Raw genomic sequence first — 23,221 nt, forward strand, 5'->3', positions numbered from 1 at the left:
GGGAGAATCTCTAATGTAACAGTTATATCATTTCTTCTGGTAATGAATGATAGTTTTTGCTCATCCCTTGATGACTGTAGCCTAAATCAAATCAACTGTCCCTTATCATATGGGGAGGGGCTGTGGTTCAGTGGAAGACCCTCTGCTTTGCATGCAGAAGGTTCCAGGTTCAATCCCCCCTGGCATCTCCAGTTAAATGGACCTGGCAGTAGGTCATGCAAGAGACCTCTGCCTAAGGCCTTGGAGAGCCATTGCCACTCTGAGTAGACAATACTTACTCTGATGGACCAAGGGTCTGATTCAGTATAAGGCAGCTTCACATGTGTTCAAATGTCGCAGTCAGATGTCAAAGTTCTTTTACGTATCACCTTGTGTTATCTCAAACCTCCAGTGGAGTCAGCTGTGAGTTGCCAAGTCACATATATGTACATGCGAGCCAGCTTTTCACGTTATATGTTCCATTATATATTATGTATTACTATTCAATGAAAGGCCACCTAGTATTTATTACTGCACTAGGGGCAAGGCCCATTGTGGGAAGAGGCAACGAGCCCTAGGGAGGGCCGCCGCTGTGGGCCAAGGCGGCGGGGCTTGCCCCCCCCCCGAAGGAGGGCCAGGGTGCGGCAGGTGAGGGAAGTGCAGCATGGCCGGCTCCCCCCTCCCTGAGCCCAGCCAGGGCTGGTAGAGCCCCCCCCCCAATGCAGGGCCCACAGTTTGGGTGGCGGAGGCCAAGCCGGGCGAGGGAAGCGCGTGCAGCTTCCTCCCCCCTCCCTGAGCCCAGCTGGTGCCAGCAGAGCCCCCCCCAACGCAGGGCCCACAGCCTGGCTGGCGGAGGCCGCTCCAGGTGAGGGAAGCCCGGCGTGGCCGCCAGAGAGAGGCCTCGCAGCAAGGAAGGGCGCTGTTCTCGCCCCCCGAAGCAGGGCCCACCACCTCCCCAGGCGAGGCCGCACCAGGTGGGGGAAGCATAGCACAGCCGCCTCCCCCCTCTCCGAGGCCAGTGGAGGGAACTCCCCCGAAGAAGGGGCCGCTGCCTCCCTGTGTCTGGCCGCGGCTGTCTCCCCCATCTCTGAGGCCAGCCGGAGTCGGCACAGCCCCCCCAAGAAGGTGGTAGAGCAAGGTGGACCGCCCGCCCGTTCGTGACTGACCTCCTCCTCCGCCATCTCTGCCCTCTCCCATCCCCCTCGCTTCCAATTTGCTTCTCTGGGGCTGCTGCTTCCTCCTGCTGCCAGGACTGCCTTTGCTGTGCCCCCAGCCCCTGTCGCCTGGCATCGCAGCCTCCCTTCCCCAGCTCCTGGCGGTGGCGCTTGCTTGCAGTGGATGGCTGGGACGTGGCTGAGCCACCATCTGCCAGCACCATGATTCCCTCTCGGTTCTGCAGGCCGAGGAAGGCCACACGGTCGGCTGGACCTGTGGAGGCCTTCCCCTGGCTTAGCCTGCAGATGGTCCAGTTCTTCTCAAGGACCAGAGCAGAGTGAGCCGAAGACCCTGGCCGGGGCTGACATGGGCGGGACTCCACAAAGCAGCCAGCCAACCCAGCCAGCGTCTTCTGACTGGCAGTTCACGCGGCCAACCTATTTTGGCGCGCATAGAACATTGGGGGATGAAAACTCAATTATATATAAGGAGAGATATATAAAATTACCTGCCATTAAATGTGTTCTTAAATACATACCAGGCCTTTCAAAAGTCAGAAGCCTGTGGTGTTTGCCACCTAAAGTGACTGGACAGAACGATACAGCAAAATGAGCCAACTTCTCTTGGACTTACGCTTTTAGTGATATTAAAGTAGATGAACTGTTGAGTCATGGTCTTGATGAGCCCTGTTGAGATCAGGCTGGCAACCTCCAGCTGGAAAATTGAACATTTGTACAGTGTGATCATGTTCCATGCATTGCTAAACATCATGTATATATATTTTCCCATAGCACATCATTAGTGAATAACATTTTGTTTAAAAAGAAAGATTCGAATCCAGTACTACCTTAAAGACCAACAATCTGGCATTTCAGCTTTTGTGTATCTGACAAAGGGAGCCTTAATTTTCAAAAGCTTATAGTCTGAAAATCTACTCCAGATCAGCACAGCAGATGCCCCAGGCATACAAATTCTATAAAGGCAGGGGCCATGGCTCAGTGGTATAGAGCATCTCCTTAGCATGCAGAAGGTCCTAGGTTCAATCCCCAGAATCTCCTGTTCAAAGGGTCAGGATAAGGGCAATGTGAAAGACCTCTGCCTGAGACCCTGAACAGCCACTGCCAGTCTGAGTAGACAATACTGACCTCAATGGACCAATGGTCTGATTTAGTATAAGGCAGCTTCATACGTATTTGGTAAATCTCGCAGCAGGGAAAACGTTTCATATTTCAATAGAGAAAGGATGAGATTTGAGGCAAAACGCTCTTCAAGTTATGATTTGTGGCCACTTTTTATATTTCACAATAGCTACCACAATGTTGTTAAACAGTCTCACAAACTTTTCCCCACCACAGGCTTATTTTTAAAAGTGACTGGCATACCACCAGTGTGATTTAGTGGCCAGGGTGTTGGATTAGGCCTGTGGAGTGATGCATCAGAGCAAGGAGCTTGGACGTTTGTTGCGTTCCCATCCTTCTTGCAGTCCCTTCCAACTCTGATAAAAGTTAATTCCCGGGTTTACAGGACCCAAGCAATGCTCCCTCTAAGCTGTGGAGTCTTGTGAGCAAAAATTCTACTTTGTGAGCTACTGGCATTAAATCACTGAGTGAGTGATTTGGCTACTGCATAAAATTAGTTTGCTCTGGAGCCCTCCTTCCTGAGCTAAGACAAAAATGTGTGAGCTGGAGGCTAAAAAACTGTGAGCTAGCTCACACTAACTCAGCTTAGAGGGAACACTGGACCCAAGTGAACCAACGTGAGCAACTTTGCTGATGGAAAAGGGAGAAGGGGTAATTTTGCTCCCCCCCCCCCCACTGTAGGCCCTTGCCCTGTCCGTGCAAGGTCTCTCCCCAAGAATCAGACTTCCAGGGGCCAGAAGGGATTGCTGTGGGGAGGGAAATGTGGCAAAAATCCACACCCGTGACCACCTTCTGCCAATGTATTGCTGGATTTGACCCACAGATGCACATCCCCACTCAGCCATAAAGCTTACTGGATTATTTTGGACCAGTTCTAAGACTTGCAGAGGAGAGCTGTGAGGATAAAATGGGAGGTGGCCACCTATGCGATCTGGAGCTCCGTGGAGGAGGAAGGGACTGCGCAAAAATTGACCAGACCAGACTTTTACTTCTGAAAGCTAGCATGGTGCAGTGATTATTGTGTAAGACTAGGATCTGAGAGAACCAGGTTCAAATCCCCATTCTGTCATGGAAGCTCAGCTGGGTGACCTTGGGCCAGTCACCCTCTCTCAGCCTAACCTACCTCACAGGGTTGTTGTTGTTGTGGGGATCAAATGGAGGAGGAGCCGTTTGGAGTCCCCACTGGTGGGAAAAATGAGTATCAGTGGTGGTGGTGGAAAGTGCCATGAGGTCACAGCCAATTTATGGAGACCCCACAGGGTTTTCAAGGCAAGGAATGTACAGAGGTGATTTGCCATTGCCAGCCTCGGCATAGCAACCCTGGACTTCCTTGACAGCCTCCCATCCAGAGCTGACCTTGCTTAGCTTCTGAGGTCTGACAAGATCGGGCTAGCCTGGCCCATCCAGGTCAGGGCAGGGTATAAATATCTAAATAAATAAATAAGATTTCTCATAGAGAATTGTGTTTGGGGAACTAATCACATGGTCCTTTGTCTTTCATGGTTCTTTGTCTTTCATTCATTGGGAACAGCATGCCATCGAAGTCCTCTGCTGTTAGGAATATATTGAATATATGCTGGAGATGTCAGTTATACCAACCTGGGTTCGAGGAACGATGTGATGTTGAACTAGCTCATGAAGCTTTCGTGAACCCTGTTACAAACAAAACAGAGGCTCTTGTAACAAACTAAGTATAACACAGACTTTATTTCCTTCACAATTTTCTTCCAATTCTGTAGCACAAAATTTCTCTCTGAAAACTTCTGTAAAACAAAATTAAACAAACAAACAAAAATCCCTGTATGATTACTTTTTATATATTCAGCTGGGGACCTGGAGTCTCATTTGGCTCTTTGGCTTTGTTTACCTTCCTTATCCTCTTGATTCCTGTTCTCACTTTTGTGACCCCCTCTTATCGCCATTGCATAGACAGTCAAAATACTCCCTATAAGACTGAGTTGATCTCCGTCAATGAACATTGTTCATATAGTGAATGTATGTACTTTTGAGTACTTTTATAAAATCACTTGGCCATATGGTATGTATGCATGTGATAGCCCAATGGATTATATCAATGTTAAAGGAAGTTCCAGAAGCCGATTGAATGGTAGTATGCAAAGGGACAGTGTTTATGTATCAATTTGGACAGTTTTTAAAAAATTGTATGGCATTGTGTATAGAATAGCCAGGAGATCCTAAGATTGCCTGGCAGCCAGCAGTTCTAGCTCTCTAGCTTTATGCACCACTAGGTGGCAAGCTAGACTTGTTTTTAAGAAGAAGAAGAAGAGGAAGAGATTGGATTTATACCCAGCCCTTCACTTGGAGTCTCAGAGCGGCTTACAAACTCCTTTCCCTTCTCCTCCCCACAACAGACACCCTGTGAGGTGGGTGGGGCTGAGAGAACTCTGACACAAACTGCTCTTTTTCAAGGACAGCTGTGCCAGAGCTTGTGACTGATCCAAGGTCACATCAGTAGGTGCAAGTGGAGGAGTGGGGAATCAAACCCGGTTCTCCCAGATTAGAGTCCGTGCACTTAACCACTACACCAAACTGGCAAGAGATGTTTCAGAAGTGGTTTGACATGGCCTGCCTCTGCGTCACGACCATCGTATTCCTTGGAGGTCACCCTTCCAAAAATTAGCCAAGGCCGACCCTGCTTAGCTTTCGAGATCTGACAGGATTGGGCTAGTAATTTGGTCAGTGATGCATACATATCCCATATCCAAGCTGGCCTTTGGTTATGTCCCAGTGGATATAATTTCAGCATACAAATGAATACCCATGTGCATATTTAAAGACTTATACCTTACTTGACAACAGGTAGTCCAGAACTCCATCTTCCAAGTTCTCCAAAGCACTATTGGTTGGAATGAAAACTGTATTAGGACCAGGATGTTTATCTAAACTTGGTCCCATGCCTGTTTTCTATTTTTAAGAGAATGGGGGAGGGAAAAGAAACAGTCATCCAGTGTAGATTTTTTTAAAAAATTCACTGTAAAATGGGTTTGTTTGGCATTTTTAAAACCTTACCTCTATTAAGGATATAAACGTGCTGTATCTTGTTTTGTCTTGAAGAACTTTCATTATAGATTTCTAAGAAAACAAAAATAGATTCATGACACTTTACATATTAAAAATCACTGAACAATTGGTTATATTGGTGTTATGCATGCCAAAAACAACACAAGGCTTATCATGAACAGCACTTCACTTGAGTGCTGCCCTGGAGCCCTGTTGCTTGATTATTGTGCTAACACACGCCAGGCCTCAATGCTCTTCTGAATCAGAACCAACAACCACTTCTCTGTAGGAAAGTACAATGCAGTGACCAGGGCTATTTTGGGGCAGGAACACACAGGAACTGAGTTCCGGCTGGCTCCCAAGTTGGCCACACCTGGCAGGAACTCATTAGCATAATAGGCCACACCCAACAGCAGAAACTCATTAGGATTGGCTATATTAGGGGTGTGTGGCCTAACATGCAAAGGAGTTCCTGCTACAAAAAAAGCCCTGGTTTTGACAACAAACAAGATAAACAGAATCACAAGCAAAAGGTGGATGTGGCTGGATAACCACACTTCTGGTAAATGGGGGTGCAGCCTAATGTGCTAATAAGCTGTGCTGTCAGGGGTGTGGCCTAATATGCTAATGAGTTTCTGCTGTTGGGTGTGGCCTGTTATGCTAATGAGTTCCTGCTGGGCTTTTTACGTTGAACCCTGTTCAATTCTCACTTCAGGCAAGATCAATCAGTGGCCTTGGGAACCCCACTCCTTGGAAGGTCAACCCATTATCTGCAGTATGGCAATAATCATCGATCGATTTCCCTGGTCTATGTATTCCTGAGATAATGGAACCTATGAAACAAATTACATAAATCCTAATTATTTGTTGTTCTGTTGAACAGAATTAAGTTCAAAGGGATATGCAAACAGATAAACATCTGAACCAAGAGTGCACTATTCCTTCTGTCCCCCCCCCTCTCTCTCTCGTCTGAAGGATATGCCAATGAACGTCAGCTGAGTACACTGGGACCATTATAATTTTTCAAATATGTTGCTATAGATTCTTAAATGACCTCACCTCTTCATTCCCTTCAAAGGTAGGTTCCATGTTGTCCAGAGCTGTATCAATAATGTGCACAATTCCATTGCAGGCAGGAATACCCCCTTGAAGGATTTTTCCTTTTTTCTTTCCTCCCTGAATTCTAATTCTTAACAGATTGTCCTGAAAGAGTACAGAAAATGAACAATGGAGACATGTTTACATTATTTTAAAAAACAACAAGAAGAAGTGCCATGTAAGGCTCTAGGAATGGACAGCACGTAGTTGTACAATCCGTGGTCATCCAAATGCTTGCAATGCCCACACATGCCACTAGGGCGCAGTGTCCTCTGGCATCTGGCCTGTAGGATTAAGTTTACCTATCCAGATAGCACACAGGAGACTAGCAGCTTCAACAATATGCTGTTTTGTTGCTTCACACTCACTTGGAACTAGTACCTACACACAGAGAACTAGAACTAAGTGAGGCCCCAACCATACAAACCTAGAGGAGGGAAATTGAAACTAGCTTGTGAAGGCTCGCTTAAAGGCATACACAAATGTGTTCATCACATATGGAAGCCCTAGAAGTAGCCCCACTGATGTGTGCATAGAAACTGGACTGCATTGGACTCAAAGGAGCATTAGGTCTAAGATCCCATGTCTGGACAGTAGAGTCTGGCTGCCAAAGGACTGCTGCTGCATCGGCACCAATGAATGACAGTTTGTCATCCATTTAATTCTTAGCACTCATATTTTGAGTTAACCTCCATGTTTTGTGGTCACAACTCCAGCTTAGCACATCCTATTGATCAGACAGGATTATGTTTCATGGCACAACTTCCTTGATTGTGACTCCTTCCTTCTCTGTCAACACCTGACTAGTGAATTTGTACTATGCAGTGTTATACCACTGGCACGTCTTCTTGGAGGCTTTCCTGTACTGGTGCAACATCGTTATTTGTGCCAGTGCAGAGGACTTACATCTGATCATCCACTTATGGCTTTGCACAGCAAACAGTGGTATCGCAGCTTGAATAATCTATACCAGACCAGAAGGAAAATCTTATGAATAGAATAGGTATGGATGCAGAGGAATTAGTCTTTCTGAGAACTGGGAACTAGTTTTCAATGGCTTATAAAATGGTGCCATCTTCTGTTTTATGTTACTTTGTATTTTATCAGTTTTATTGCTTCTGTATTAATATTTGCTGTGATCTGCTTTGAGGGCTACAATGTTATATGTCGCAGAACAGCAGAAACCAGCCAATAAAACAAGTCCAGAATGTAGAACTCTGTCAATAAAGCTAACTATTTTAGATGGTGAAGCCGCAATAATGAAGTTAAAATCATGCCTTACCTTTTCATTTAATATGTCTCCTAGTTTGCCAGACAGAGTGTAAACCGTTCTTGAATTATTCAACTCACTTAGGTCCAGTTGACCAGGAATTATGTGGAGCTTTACAAAATACTGGGCACTCTGTTTATTAGAATGAAAGTCTGCCATCTGGAAGGTTAACAGAATTAAGCACATAGGATTAGGGATGGGCATGAACCAGCTGACAAACCTAAATTCGCGATGAACGGTGCCTGGTTCATGGTTCGGGAACCTCGGTTTGTGCCATCCCACCCTCACGAGCCCCACAAATGTCTCAAAAACCCTCCAGGTGGGTTTGTGTAGTTTGTGTAGACAGACATGATGGCACCGGTGGCAGGGCTTGGAGAAGGCCTTCTCCAAGCCTCGCCCTCACAGCTTGCAGAAACCATTTAAAGGGACTCCTTTAAATGGTTTTCTGCAAGCCGCACCACCACCACAGTGCAATTCACAAGTGAACTGAGAAGGCATTTAAATTAATATTTAAATGCCTTCTCAGTTGACTTGCTGAGTTCCACGGTGTGACTCAGAGAGTCAACTGAGAAGGCATTTAAATGCCTTCCCAGTGGGAAGTGATTTCAGCAATCCCTTTTGCTGAAATGGCTTGCAAAAACCATTTAGAACATATAAGAACATAAGAGAAGCCAATGTTGGATCAGGCCAATGGCCCATCCAGTCCAACACTCTGTCACACAGTGGGCAACATACCAGGTGCCTTCAGGAGGTCCAGCAGTGGGGCCAGGACATTAGAAGCCCTCCCTTGTTGTCCCCCCCAGCACCAAGAATACAGAGCATCACTTGCCCCAGAATTCCTATCTATACCTTGTGGCTAATAGCCACTGATGGATCTCTGCTCCATAGGAAAGGGAACATTCCCTTTAAATGGCTTTTGCAAGCAGGCGCCGTGGCCAAGTGAAGTCTAAGCAGACCCTGAAGTCCACGTGGACCCTGTGTGACCCTACTTAGCTTCCAAGATCTGATGAGATCGGGCTAGCCTGGGTTATCCAGGTCAGGGTGTGAAATATACATACCACAGCTGTAAGAGCTATGGAAACTTGAGTTAGGAGGAAAAATTACATTTCATCTCCAACAACAAAATATTGTGACTTCCTGCTGGGAAAATGTGACTTCCCCACACAGCGCATACTAGTTTGGCAAAAGACTCTGGATTGCCTATAGCAATTGAATGAGTACCGCATTGCTTCAATTTAAGACCCTTGTGAACTTCTCCTAGTGCCAAGAATATCGCCTTTCACTTTTAGATGTACTCAGGGCTTTTTTTGTAGAAAAAGTCCAGCAGGAACTCATTAGCGTAATAGGCCACACCCAGCTGCAGGAACTCATTAGCATATTAGGCCACCCCCTGACAGCACAGCTCATTAGCATATTAGGCCGCACCCCATGTTACCAGAAGTGTGGTCATCCAGCCACACCCACCTTTCCCTTCTTATTCTGTTTACCTTGTTTGTTGTCAAAACCCAGGGCTTTTTTTGTAGCAGGTACTCCTTTGCATGTTAGGCCACACACCCCTGATGTAGCCAATCCTAATGAGTTCCTGCTTTTGGGTGTGGCCTATTATGCTAATGAGTTCCTGCTGGGTGTGGCCAACTTGGGAGCCAGCCGGAACTCCATTCCTGTGCGTTCCTGCCCAGAAATAGCCCTGGATGTACTTATTTTTCAGAACTAACCAACATTCTGCTTTATTATTCTTTTCAAAATGGCGCCCCATTTCTGCACATGCACTTACATTTTTTCCTTTGAAACCCTCATTTGTTGGAACAAGCACTGTAAATGGCCCCAGTGTACTCAGCTGACGTTCATAGGCATATCCTTCAGACGAGAGGGGGGGCAAAAGAAAAGATGATTACTGTGAAAAAGTTTGATGTGTAAAAAAATGTTATAAGGCAAACTGAGACGGTTTTAGCTGTGCTGGAATAACTGTATTTCAGGGCTCTGAGACTGCCATTTGCCTGTTCCTATAGTTTCAAATGTGGAATGAGATGTAATTGACTGGCTAGACTTGTGCTCTACCAGTGCCATGGCTGGACCAACCAGCTTAAAGCAGGCTACACCTCTTCTGCGCAGGGAAAGGCTGTGTGCAGGTGATCCTTTCGGGTCTCCTCAGATTGGCAGGTGGTGTAGCGTCCTTTTCACCCACTCAGTGCTGACACCTGCGACATGGTGTTATAAACTGGCCTGGCATTTGATTGGCTAGGTCAGGGGTCCCCAGCGTGGTGCCCATGGATGTCACAATGCCCACCAACATCTTTCCTGGTAGTCAGCAAGTGTTTTTAGAAAGCGGGGAGGGCCAGAAGGGGCTTTTGTCCAGCAGAGCTTCTGATTGGCTGTGCAGATTTTTTTTAAAAAACATTGTTTTGGCAGCAGCTGCCACTACAGCACAAGGATCTTCACTGCATGACTGAATGTAAGTTATTTTAAAACATTCTAAAAGACATCGTGTTAAAAAGGACTTCTGCCTTAAACATTGAAGATGTACTGTTGGAGTTATGTATAACTTCACGCCCTGACATTTTGTGTTTGACTCTGCTTCCCATGGCAGCCATTTTGTGGTTATGTCCAAAATTCTGTGTCAGAATTCCAAAGGTGTCCACAGGCGAGGGCTGGAAGGAATACACTACATTGCTACAACAAAGATATAATAATTGGCAAGAATAATGAGGTATATAAGGATGAAGCACTTTTCTTAAAACATCCTATCATTCTCTGGAGTGTCGAGGTATGTTGTGGAGGGGATACCTTTGGCGCAAAGTAACTTCAACCATACCCTTGGTTACTCAAGCAGCATGTTGTGGGGGGAAGGATGAGGCCTGGCACCACCACCACCACTACCACTGCTACTACTACTACTAGGGCTCAGGGCTAGGGCTGCCAAGTGGGGGCAGGTGGCGGGTAAACCCCCGCTTTGGCCGCGGAATTGGGCCCCGGGGGGAACTCCGCCCTCCAAAGCACAGCGTGGCTGCGTCACCAGAGGTGATGCAACCACGTCGATCACGTTGGGGGTGTGGCCCGGATCGTCAGAGTTTTCCCTCCGACGATCGGGGCCACGCCCTCAACGTAGTCAACGTCGCACGTCCATGGACGGCTCCCGGAGCCGGGCGAGGCTCCCCCACCGGTGAGTTTTTTTGACTTGGCAACCCTACTCAGGGCAGTGAACAAGTTAAAATACACAAAAATAAATTAGTTACAAATTACTGACTATAAATTACCATAAAATCAAACATTAACTGGTGGCTTAAAATGCAGTTTGCTGCCTCCCCTGGGTGGATAAGGGCCGGTCATGGAGGAGGCCACAGTGAGAGCCACAATGCAGGCCGTGGCTGTCCTCAACTATAGGCCTGGCGGAACATCTCTGTTTTATACCCCCTGCAGAACTGAGCTGGGTCCCACAGGGCATGGATGTCACCAGGTAGAGAGTTCCACCAAGCCAGAGCCAGGGCAGAGAAAGCCCTGGCTCTAGTCGAGGACAATGAATACAAAAAGATTGCTGCGAAAGTTCACTGAAATATACAAAAGATGTTCAGTAGAAAATTCAACTTTTCATGATGTTATTTAATTCTTGTTTCCAACAGGTGCCAACAAGATGCACAGCACAGGAACAGGACGAACACTTCTCGAGTGTATCTGCGTTCGTTTCGAGATATATTCTTTATCAAACTTCACTTTTCAATGATCTTCACACAGTTTAAATCACCACAAGGGTATCCATACATTCAAATTGGCTCACAAGGCTCCTATACACAAAAGTTCTTTCCCATCGACAACAAGTCTTAGTGGTTAATTGAAAGCTTCCATTATATTTACACCATGTTATCACGTGCCTTCCCCATTCAGGTAGCCAACTGATCATGATTTATACAGTAATATATACAACAATATATACAACAGGAGGGTTACAAGCAACCACTACATACTTTTTTGAATACAAACTTTATCTATGGTTAAAATGAGAGAATCCAACAATGATAGAGAGCAAAGGGTGAAAACAATATTTAAAGAGAGAGAACAGCATTTAAAGAGAGAGAACAATATTTGAAGTGAAGATCCCAATTTTACTCTCCTAAAAAACATGACAAGTCAAGAGCAGCATTCATTCCAAAAGGTTGTTCAGTTTTTAAACTTTCGCAGCAATCTTTTTGTATTCATTGTATGTTGTTGCTGTGCCCTGAGTTTATATAGTCTAGTCGAGGACAGCCAGCCCTCTCTTGGGCCAGGGACCACCAGCACGTTTTGATCTTCCGAGCACAAGGCTCTTTGGGGGAGATACCGGGGAGGTGGCCCCACAGGTATGCTGATCCCAGACTGTTAAGGGCCTTAAAGGTCAGAAACAGGACCTTAAAGCAGATCTGGTATTCAGCCTGGAGCTGGTGCAGCTGGCGAAGCACAGGTTGTATGTGTGTTGTTATGGGGTGAGGATAGGGGTCCAGGTGAGGATAAACAAGGTAGCGCTGGTCAAGTTTGGAGCCAGGGAGGAGCTGCCCCAAATTAGAGTAGCTTGTTGGTTATTAAGTTGTGACTGTTCCTTAACAGATGAGATATATCATTTATGATGCAGACCAGACATTTAATTAATAATGTCTCAGTTTAATCCATATGAATAGCTATCCTGTATAGCCACGGAGGGCGGGTACTCCTGAACAAAACCAGTTGTTAAAAGTAAATGACAGGATCTTAAGGCTCCTGGAGAAAGCCGCCTTGAAAGCCAGTTCTTTCAGACAGAAAAAAAAGTTTTCAAATATGAGTAGCTCAGTAGATTTATAATCTAATCATCTCAGTTTATACTGAGACAAGTATATTTGCAAATGGCTTCAGGAACTCAGCTTCTAATGCAATATCCAGCTCAAGCTGTGATAACAAATTCCCCTGACCTTGCATTTAGAGGTCTGTACAGGAAATCAGGACTATTGTTATGAATGAATGCAGGTCCAGAACTGTTACAAGTGTATTGGAAGACTTGGCAAGCATAGCTGTGAGGAAACTGAAACTCTATGCATTACATATTTGCCAATATGTCTATCTGACAAAAAAGCTAGTCTCCAAGTGAGACAGATACAAGTTTCCAAAACTGGATTTGCATCCTTCACCCATTATATTTGTAGGTGCACACCTAAAATGTGTAATAGGATTCATTCTCACCATCATTTTGCAAATTATGAAGAGGATCTAGGTTTGCCATCCTATGCTTAGTTATTTGGAAACCCCCTTTTGAATGGAAGGGTTGTTTTTTTTTTTGCATCTAACTAAGCATACGCAGGAGGTTCATTCCAGCAAATTGCAAGCCAGAAAGAATGCTGAGGTGTGAGCGGAGCAGTTCACATCCTGAGCAGAATATAACTGCTGTAGCAGAATATAACTGCAGTGGGCGGTGCAAGGCCCTGCGCGGCTCCAGACTGCTGCTGCGTGGGGCTTCCTGTGTGAATGAGCGGCCGCTCACATGCGCAGTTTAGAGGGAACACTGTGGGAATTCCATTTTGGAGGTGCATTTCTAGCTCTCGTAAAGACCTTTTTCTGCAGATTGCCACACACAATTGCTTTATGGTCTACATAAGGGATTTTTTTTAAAAAACCTCTGAAACAGTTAAGGCATTTGCTTTTGCCACTTGGACTTGGGTGTGGGCAGGATGATATTAGAACTCTGAGAAGTATAGATATAAAAGCTAGCTATAGGAGGCTGATTCCTTACTATCTTCTATCAGCAGTTTCCTGTATCCTGCTTCCTCTGCAAGCCAGCAAGCTTCTTTCTCCCCTTCCTTATCTAGCTATAGCCTTCCAAACATCAGTACCAAAAAAACTATGCATTCATTTACATACATTTAGACACTGCACATTTGGTTGGACCAAAAATCCTTGCCAAGTCTGGCATTTACAAAGAGACAAAATGAGTTGATATATGCCTTGATGAGAATTGCTGACACCCAGAGATTTAAGCCCATATCTTTAAAATCCTCTACAGAAGTGAAGAGGATACAGATTCTGAACTTCCTGCTCTTGTGCTCTCTTGGTCCCTTTGCTCATGCCCCCCTCCTTTTTGTTGTTGTTCAGTTGCACAGTCGAGTCCGACTCTTTGCGACTCCATGGAACACATCACGCCAGGCCCTCCTGTCTTCCGCTGTCCTCTGAAGTTTGCTCAGTTTCATGTTCGTTGCATCGCTGACACTGTCCAACCATCTCATCCTTTGCCGTCACCGTCTTCTTTGACCTTCAGTCTTTCCCAGCATCAGGGTCTTCTCCAGTGCGTGCTCCCTTCTCATTTGGTGGCCAAAGTATTTGAGCTTCAGCTTCAGTATCTGGCCTTCCAGGAAACAGTCTGGGTTGATTTCTTTTAGGATTGACTGATTTGATCTCCTTACAGTCCAAGGGACTCTCAAGAGTCATCTCTAGCACCATAATTCAAAAGCATCTCTTATTTGGCGCTCGGCCTTCCTTATGGTCCAACTGTCACATCCATACATTATTGTTATAGGTACACTCAGGGCTTTTTATTAGCATAATAGGCCACACCCAACAGCAGAAACCCATTAGCATATTAGGCCAAATTACTGATAGCATGGCTTATTAGCATATTAGGCCACACCCCATGCCTTCCCTGTGGCTGCGGGGAGCCTGGGCAAGCCAGCCCTTGGAGGGAAGGCAAGGCAGTTTAAACTGCCTTCCCTTGGCTTGCCTGGGTGCCCCACGGCTGGGGGGAGCCCAGGCAAGCCGACCTTTGGAGGGAAGGCAGTTTAAAATGCCTTCCCTTGGCTTGGCCAGGTGCCCTGTGGCTGTGGGAACCCCGGGAAAGCTGGCCCTTGGACAGGCTGGGGAAGGCACGGGGAGGCATTTAAATGCCTCCCCAATCCTTCCAGGCCCCCCCTGGCCTGCCCACCTTGGAGTCGCCGGGGTGTGTATATTGCTCTCCAGGCCTTCCCTCTGTAGCCACATACGCAGAGATTTGGCTGTAGTGGGCGTGGCCAACTTGGAAGCCAGCCGGAACTCCGTTCCTGTGCGTTCCTGCCCAAAAACAGCCCTGGGTACACTGTACTCAGGACTGCACAGGTGTGTTTTTTTAAGAGGAGTGGTGGATAGATAGACTTGCCTCTAGCTTGACGGCCATTCCAGCTCTATTGAGAAACAGCTTGTTCTCAAAAAACGTTTGTGTGTAAAGCGCTATCAAGTTGCAGCTGACTTACGGAGACCCCAGTTAAGGGGCTTTCAAGACAAGTGTGAAACAGCTTTGCCATTGCCTTCCTCTGCAGAACCTTTCTTGGTGGTCTCCCATCCAAGTACGAACCCTGCTTAGCTTCCAAGATCTGATGAAACTGGGCTATACCATGCTGCGTTCCCTCCCTCTCAAGCCACAAAAGTGGCCTAATTACTTATGTTGACCAAGCTTGGGTGTTTCTCTACAATGACAGGACTCTTCAGAACAAAACAAGTCCTATGTTAATAGCTATTGAAAAATTTGGTCCTCTGTTCGGCTACAATGAGATTCTGGATCCAATTTTTGTGTGTGGTTGAACAGGAAAAAAGCAGAAAATGCTACATTTAGGGTTGCCAAATCTTATTTACTCACCGGTGGGGGAGCGTTTGCTCGGTCTGGGAGCTGGCCAAGGATGCTGGCCGCCAGAACATCACTGGAAGTGACGCAGGACGTAGAGCACGTTGGGGGCGTGGCCCAGATCGTTGGGGGGGAAACCATATGGTTCCCCCACTACGATCTGGGCCACGCCCCCAACATGCTCTACGTCCTGCGCCCCCTCTGGTGACGCAGCTTCAGGGGGGCAGAGTTCCCCCCGGGGCCCGATTCCGCCGCGGCAGAAATCGGGCCTCCAAAGCAGGGGGATATCCGCCCCCCGGGGGGGATTTGGCAGCCCTAGCTACATTTCAGACTCTTGCAATATCCTTCATAAAGTGGCTGATCTTCGTTGAACATATCTACATACCAAAGAGCTGTACAGCAGATGTTAGTTTTCCTTGCCACTGCCCTCCAGGCAAAGAGTTCATGTCCCTGATTTGGTCTATGATATTTCTGTAACATACAAACCCATTGCCTCCATATCCCTTTTGGCAAGCACACCTATGCAAAAGAAGAAACATAGTGTAGTTTAGCTTGATTTTACACAGAATTACCAGATACTTTAAGTAAACAGTAACATAGTCAATAGTCATGGGGTCCAGCTAGATCCATGATTTAAAGTTATCAGGAGATCCACCTTAGCTGGAACGGGGTGGTGGTGGAGAGGGCGTGGCTTGATGATGATGACAGTCCAGTCATCAAAAGTGGGGCAGAGGTGTGTGGGAGAAAGCAAACAGAAACAATATGTAGAAGGAGAAAGGCTATTCAAAACTGGTTTCAAGAAAAAGATCAGGGTAAAAGTGGTCTCAAAAGAACTGAGAAAAACCCCCAAAACAATGAAGTGACGACTAAAGGACAAAAACGTGTGTAAAAAGCAGGGGATAAACTGAAGCACTATGAGGCCAGGACCAACCCCCAAAACCCCCAAACAAACCATGAGGTAAAGCCCAATGTCATACTTAATACTTATGGGGTGCAGCTAGATGAGACATTATCAAAAGATCCACTTTAGCTGGGAAAGGGCCCTCTCCACAAGGTCAAATGTCAGTTATGCCCTATTAAGATGGCATTATCTGGGCAGGACTGAAATTGGACTTGGATATACCCTTTGCAGGGTACTAGACTGCCATTTGCTGCTTGTAGTGCATCCTCTGTTCTCAACAGGCACATAGTGGGATATTTTTAATGTATACGATACGCACGATATATTGCAAGTTGTTTTAGCCAGTTTAAAAATATGTTGGACATAATTAACCATGCAGTCCTATGCAGAGTTATAATTATTATTTGTTAAATTTGATTTTAAACTGCCCTCCCCTGGAAAAATTGGGCTCAGGGAGGTATACAACATAATATCATATAAACATAATTAAAAGCAAATTAAAAGGGAAAAAACACAGCAGTAACCAAAAGATAGTGTTAAATCCCCCCCCCCATGGTGCCACTGGACACACAGGGAGGCAGGTGGAGGGAGTGACAGAGAGATGGAACCGTCACTGTCCTCAACCAAATGCCTGGCAGAACATCCCTGCCTTACAGGCCCTGTGGAACTGTATCAGGTCCTGCAGGGCATGGATGTATTAATAATGGCATTGTTTTATATGGTTTTATGTGGGTTTAAAACCATATAAAACAATTCCATTATTAATGGTTTTATGTGGGTTTAGGAGCTGCGGTGGCTCAAGTGGTTAAGACGCTGAACTGCAGGCTGTGGAAGGTCGGTAGTTCAGCAGTTCGAGACCCGAGTGTGCCGCATGATGGAGTGAGCTCCCGTCTCTAGTTCCTGCTCCTGCCAACCTAGCAGTTCGAAAGCAAGACACTGCAAGTAGATAAATAGGCACCGCTTCGGTGGGAAGGTAACAGTGTTCCGTGCGCCTTGGTGTTTAGTCATGCCGGCCACATGACCACGGAAACGTCTTTGGACAGCGCTGGCTCTTCGGCTTTGAAACGGAGATGAGCACCACAACCCTAGAGTCGGATTTGACTGGCTTTCGAGCAAGGGAACCTTTAACTTTACTTTATGTGGGTTTAACTGTATTTTATGTACTGACTGTGAGCCGCCCTCAGCCTGCATTGCGGGGAGGGCGGGGTATAAATGCGATAAACAAACAAACAAACAAATATTTGGCAGAGAGTTCCACCAGGTTGGAGCCAAGCCAGAAAACACCCTGGCTCTGGTTGAGGACACCCGGATGTCTCTTGGGCCAGGGACCACCAGCAGATTTTGATCTATTGAGCGCAATGCTCTCCTGGGGGTATACCAGGAGAAGTGGTCTCGAAGATATGTGGGTCCTGGCCAGAGTTCCCTCTAAGCTGAGTTAGTGTGAGCTAGCTCACAGTTTTTTAGCCTCCGGCTCACACATTTTTGCCTTAGCTCAGGAAAGATGGCTCCAGAGCAGACTAATTTATGCCATAGCCAAATCGCTCGCTCACAACTTGAATGCCAGGAGCTCACAGAGGAGAATTTTTGCTCACAAGACTCCACTGCTTAGAGGGAACATAGGGCCTCAAAGGTCAACACCAGAACCTTGGACCTGATCCTGTACTTCCCTGGAAGCCAGTGCAGCTCCCGCAGCACAAGGTGGATGTGTGCTGTACACGGAGTCTCCATGACTATCTAAACCCATGGATCTAAATAGGCTAGGACTGGAAGAGACTCTGTAGAGGATTGCTCTGTGATTCTGATAATCATTTTTTCCCCTTTTCCATCCATTCCACTTGGAAGTTATCACAAGTTATCAGAAGATACATGACATACTGAGTCTTTCCTGGTGCAATCATTGTGCACATTGCGTATTTATGGCAGGGATTGTTAGATGCACAGATATCCGTCATACTGCATCCTTCTCCATCTACAAAGTTGCTGAAATGTTCTTTGCATTCACAGTGGGACTAGATTAAGAGAAGGAAAAAACAGTGATTTGTTTTCAAACCATTCATTTACTTATACCTATCTCATGTTACGTACTAGCCTTTTCCACTCCTCCCCCTCTCTGTGTTGTTTGCTGTTTCTGATAAATTCCCACTATTGACTTTTATTTATCCAAAAGTTTTCTACATTGTTCTAGGATTCTTCCATCAGAGAAGCCTGTTCTAAAATAAAAAAGTTGTTAATGGCTTGAAAGTAGAGTTAAGGCTGTAACAAATTCATTAACACTCCAGAAAAACAAAACAAAACAAAACATGGGTCTGGATTAGGGTTGCCAGCCACGGGTGGTATACAAAAAGCAAAAGAGAAACACAGATATAAAGGTAAGTATATAAAAAAGAAATTTCTGTGAAAATAACTAAACCACACACACACACATATACAGGGGTCATTTCATAGAAAAAGAGCTGCAGGAGCTTATTAGCGTACCTAATAAGCTATTAGCATAATAGCTCATTAGCATCTGCCAAACACTCTGACAGTGCCTGCCAAGGCAGGCTGGGGGGGGAGGGAGGAAGCAAGGAGAGAAGAGGTTTAAAGTTTAAACCCCTTCTCTCTAGAGTCACACCGCTCTCCATTCTATTCTATGGGGCCATAGAATAGAATGGAGAGATTGTGCCGCCGCTGCAGTGAGACTCCAGAGAGAAGAGGTTTAAACTTTAAACCCCTTCTCTCTTTGCTTCCCCCCCCCTGCCTTGGCAGGCTGGTGGGAAGGGGGGGCTTTTGAAGCCCCCCCCCCCTTTTCCTTCCCCAGCCGGCCGGCCAAGGTGGGCTGGGGGGGGGGAAGCGAAGAGAGAAGGGGTTTAAACTTTAACCCCCTTCTCTCTTCACTCCCCCCCCAGCCCGCCTTGGCAGGCTGGCTGGAAAAGGGAAGGCTTTTGAAGATTCCCCCCTTTTGCTTTCCCAGGCAGCCTGCCAAAGTGGGCTGGGGGGGGAAGCGAAGAGAGAAGGGGTTTAAAGTTTAATTATACAAAACTCTGACACAAACTGCTCTTTTTCAAGGACAGCTGTGCCAGAGCTTGTGACTGACCCAAGGTCACATCAGCAGGTGCAAGTGGAGGAGTGTGGAATCAAACCCGGTTCTCCCAGATTAGAGTCCGCACACTTAACCACTACATCAATCACTTATAGAAATTTCTCAGGTGCGCCCATCAAAATCACCTACGTGGTAATTGAAGAACCACATCAATAACTAATATTCTAGAAACTCACATCAAGTTACTGAACAATGTATCTTATAAACATTTAGTCATTATATAATGAAACAAAAGGTCCTAGTTCATAGAACAACCAACTCGTACTGTTTTTTTAAAAGACATAGTCGGATTAGGGCTCATTAAGTGGTGAGTACTTATCTCCAGAACCCAATTCAGCCGGGGGGGGGGGGAACCCTTGGTCTTTTCTGAGATCTTCTGCAGTGTGCACAAAGCACGTACGGCATGATTATGTCACCTGGAAGTGACATCATCACATCGCCAATGTCAGGGGGGTTGATGCTCTAGTTTTGGGGCAAAACTCTATGGTTTGTAGCCAATTTTACCATAGAGTTTTGCCCAAAAACTAGAGCATCAACCCCCCTGACATTGGCGATGTGATGACGTCACTTCCAGGTGATATCACCATGTTGCCTTCTGGGCCAGTTGCGGGCAGGATTTCCCACAATGGCCACCTGGCTAGTGGTGGGGAAGCACCCTGCAAAAGTGGGGGTTCCCCCGCCCCTGATGGGGGGTCCAGCAACCCTAGGCATTGCTGTGGCATCCATCTCTTCCAATAAGCCTTCCACATCTTTCATTTTAATACGTGGCCATGTTTTAAAACTTTTATACAGAACTGACCTCATATTCACTATTCCTCTTTCCCCACCCTCTAAAAGAACAAGGGGCTACTAGACATCAGACTAGGGATGAGTGTAACTCAAAAGTAGCCACAGGAAGCTGCCACCTGGAGGAGCAGGGAAGAAGGGACAGTTTAACCAGATACCAAGTCAGCATTTGACCGTTACCTTTCCAGGGCCATCATATTTACAGACAGTGGACTCTGTAGGACAATGCACAGATTTTGTATGGCAAGGCTCTATTGGAGTGCAAACTTGACCATCTCCATCATAGCCATTCTGGCATGCACATGTATGACGATTGGGTCCAAGGTAGATGCAGTCAGCACGAGGATCACAGACCTGTTCTAAGCATGGGTTGATGGCTGGGGGGGGGGGGGGGGAAACAAAAAAACAAATCAGAAGGGAAAAGATAGAAACAAACACTGACTGCATTCAGTTTTCTCTCCCACAGTACCTAAAGATCCGTCTTCTGTTATTGTTCTGCTAAGGGGTGAAGAGAATCTTCTGTCCCTGATCATTAATTGAGGGAACCAAGAGAATAGAGGGTTCTTTCAACATCTACCATGATGAAACTGGCAATGATCTTATCAAGCACTTCAGTGCCAGTGCTGTAAATGACCACTTGGCCAATGGTCATCCAATCCAATGTTCAATTCCTCATATTTATTTATTTACAACATTTATATCCCGTCTTTCTGCACAGCTAGGGCCATTGTATCATGAAAGAGGCAACTGATTCACCAGCCTTCTGAAACAAAATGTTTTTAATGCAATGCAAAAAAGCAAGGCTTTATATGTATCGACATTAAACATACAAATGTGAACTTAGGCAAATCATGAAAGGGAGGGCAGGCAGGGTTAACAACATAAGAACACAAGAGAAGCCAATGTTGGATCAGGCCAATGGCCCATTTAGTCCAACACTCTGTCACACAGTGGCCAAAAATACCAGGTGCCATTAGGAGGTCCACCAGTGGGGTCAGGACACTAGAAGCCCTCCCACTGTTGCCCCCCCCCCCAAGCACCAAAAATACAGAGCATCACTTGCCCGAGACTGAGAGTCCCTATCTATACCTTGTGGCTAATAGCCACTGATGGATCCACATGCTTATCTAATTCCCTTTTGAAGCCCTCCATGCTTATAGCTGCCACCACCTCCTGTGGCAGTGAATTCCATTTCACTCTTTGGGTGAAGAAGTACTTCCTTTTATCTGTTGCATCACTGCTTAGTTCTTGTAGCTCTTTCTTACATGCCCAGGGAAATGCTAATCACCACTTTGGGGTCAGGAATAAATCTTTCTCCAGACCAGTTTGGCTGGAGATTTTGAAGGTTTTTTTGTCATCTTCTGGTCATGGAACAGCAGTCACAGGGTGTGTGTCTGTGTGTGTGGGAGGTATTGGTGAATTTCCTGCATTGTGCAGGGGGTTGGACTAGATGACCCTGGAGGTCCCTTCCAACTCTATGACTCTATGATTCTATCATTCTATGAAATGTTGTGTTCCGTCTGGTTCTCCTGTATAAATTACTCACGTTTGCAGTATTTGCCCTCTTCCCGATAGCTGGGGAGGCATTTGCATTCTAGTTGAGTTTTATCTGTCTTGGAGACGGTACACCTGGAGTTTTCTGGGCACTGCAAGGACCGGCATTCCGGTATCGCTGGAATTAAAGAGGTCAAATAATTAAACAGTGGCATAAATTGCTTCAACAGACTGCTGACACCCAAAAGTTTTGTGCTGCTTTTCTTAGAGAAGCTGTTAGTTTTATAAAGGTTGGGTGTGCATTTATTTATTTTGTTTATACACCACTCAGAGCAGCTTACATGATTCTTCTCTCCTCAATTTTATCCTCATGACAACCCTGTGAGGCAGGTTAGGATGAGAATGAGTGACTGGACTAAGGTCAGCCTGTAAGTTTTCACAGCAAGGTGGGTTTTCAAACTTGGGTCTCCTAGTTCCCAGTTTAACCCTGTAACCACTACACAACACTGCCTCTCTGTATGGAGTAAAGTAAAGGTAAAGGGTCTCAAGGGCCCAGTAGTGACGAGAGGACCATAGAAATAGGAATAGCAACACTTTAGTTGCTCTGACCTGCATAGCCCAGGCTAGCCCAGACTTGTCAGAACTCGAAAGCTAAGTAGGCTCAGCCTTTGTTGTTATGTGGATAGGAGACCTCCAAGGAATACCAGGGTTGTTACATGGAGGCAGGCAATGGCAAACCACCTCTGTTCATCTCTTGCCTTGAAAACCTTACAAGGTTGCCATAAGTCAGTTGTGACTTGACAGCACTTTCCTCCACCACCATTAGCAGAAGTCAGTGAAGGCAAGAAGTAGTCAATGGCTCTACACATAGCAATGACAGGGAGAACTGTAGATTTAACATTCCAGAGCAGGAAGAAGCTCTGAGTTGGTACAAAGATGGGAGAGATAGCAGGAAGTCTAACTCGCTTGATTCTAAAGCTCAGGGCAAATCCACCACCTGTAACCTAGTCTTTCGAATGGCTGCTTCACCCTAACACAATGAGTAGTTTGTTACCCTGAGTTGCCCCAGCAGCTAAAAAAAAGCCATTAGATAGGCCCAGGAGCCGAAGCATTTTACTTACGTTGGTCACAACTCGGGCCTTTGTATTCAAACAAACATGTGCATTTTCCATCTCCATTCATCCCACTGTTGCAGATTCCATGAATGCAGTGACATACTGTGAACAAAAATGAAGGAAAGGATTATAGATGCCTTAATTACATCCTAGAAAGATTTCATTACATTAGATATCCAAATGCAAGTATAACACTCTGATAGTCTACGAGGAAGCTATGGGTTAATTCATATGTCCTTTGGCTGGCAGGAATGTGCACAGGATCCCCCCCCTTCATGTTTCTATTTCAGCTTCAATAAACTTAATTCCATTTCTTTAATCACTAGGATTAAAGATATTAATTTAGTTATCACATTTGGTTTTCGTTTCAATAGGAACAGATTCCCAGAAGTAATTTCTTCTGACCTAATTGAGCTTCCTTGACAAATCTCAGAGATACAGGAAAAGAAGTCTATGTGTTGCAAGCAATTTAACTTCTGGCTTGTGGAATGTGCATAGTAGGCAGTGACAACATCAGTATGTGAGTTTTTCTTCCTGCCTCAGGACCCTCAAGACCCTGTGTGTATGTCTATTTTTAAACAAAATCAAAGTGTGAATGA

At 45.9% G+C, this 23,221-nt stretch overlaps 1 protein-coding gene across 1 annotated transcript in view; it reads right to left on the reverse strand.

The window, feature by feature from the left end:
• The window catches only part of STAB2 (stabilin 2), a 148,076-nt gene that overhangs the window by 105,654 nt on the left and 19,201 nt on the right, over positions 1–23,221 (reverse strand). Inside the window, exons 6-17 of the mRNA XM_015422556.1 lie at positions 22,629–22,724; positions 21,560–21,685; positions 20,194–20,390; positions 18,021–18,154; positions 15,630–15,763; positions 9,437–9,519; positions 7,675–7,821; positions 6,354–6,497; positions 5,304–5,366; positions 5,079–5,198; positions 3,873–3,926; positions 1,768–1,848 (exon numbers count right to left, since the gene is read on the reverse strand). Coding sequence (XP_015278042.1) covers positions 1,768–1,848; positions 3,873–3,926; positions 5,079–5,198; positions 5,304–5,366; positions 6,354–6,497; positions 7,675–7,821; positions 9,437–9,519; positions 15,630–15,763; positions 18,021–18,154; positions 20,194–20,390; positions 21,560–21,685; positions 22,629–22,724 — 1,379 coding nt within the window. The remainder of the gene's footprint in view (positions 1–1,767; positions 1,849–3,872; positions 3,927–5,078; positions 5,199–5,303; positions 5,367–6,353; positions 6,498–7,674; positions 7,822–9,436; positions 9,520–15,629; positions 15,764–18,020; positions 18,155–20,193; positions 20,391–21,559; positions 21,686–22,628; positions 22,725–23,221) is intronic.

Source organism: Gekko japonicus, unplaced genomic scaffold, assembly GCF_001447785.1.
Source record: "Gekko japonicus isolate JY-2015 unplaced genomic scaffold, Gekko_japonicus_V1.1 scaffold1164, whole genome shotgun sequence".
NCBI lineage: Eukaryota > Metazoa > Chordata > Lepidosauria > Squamata > Gekkonidae > Gekko > Gekko japonicus.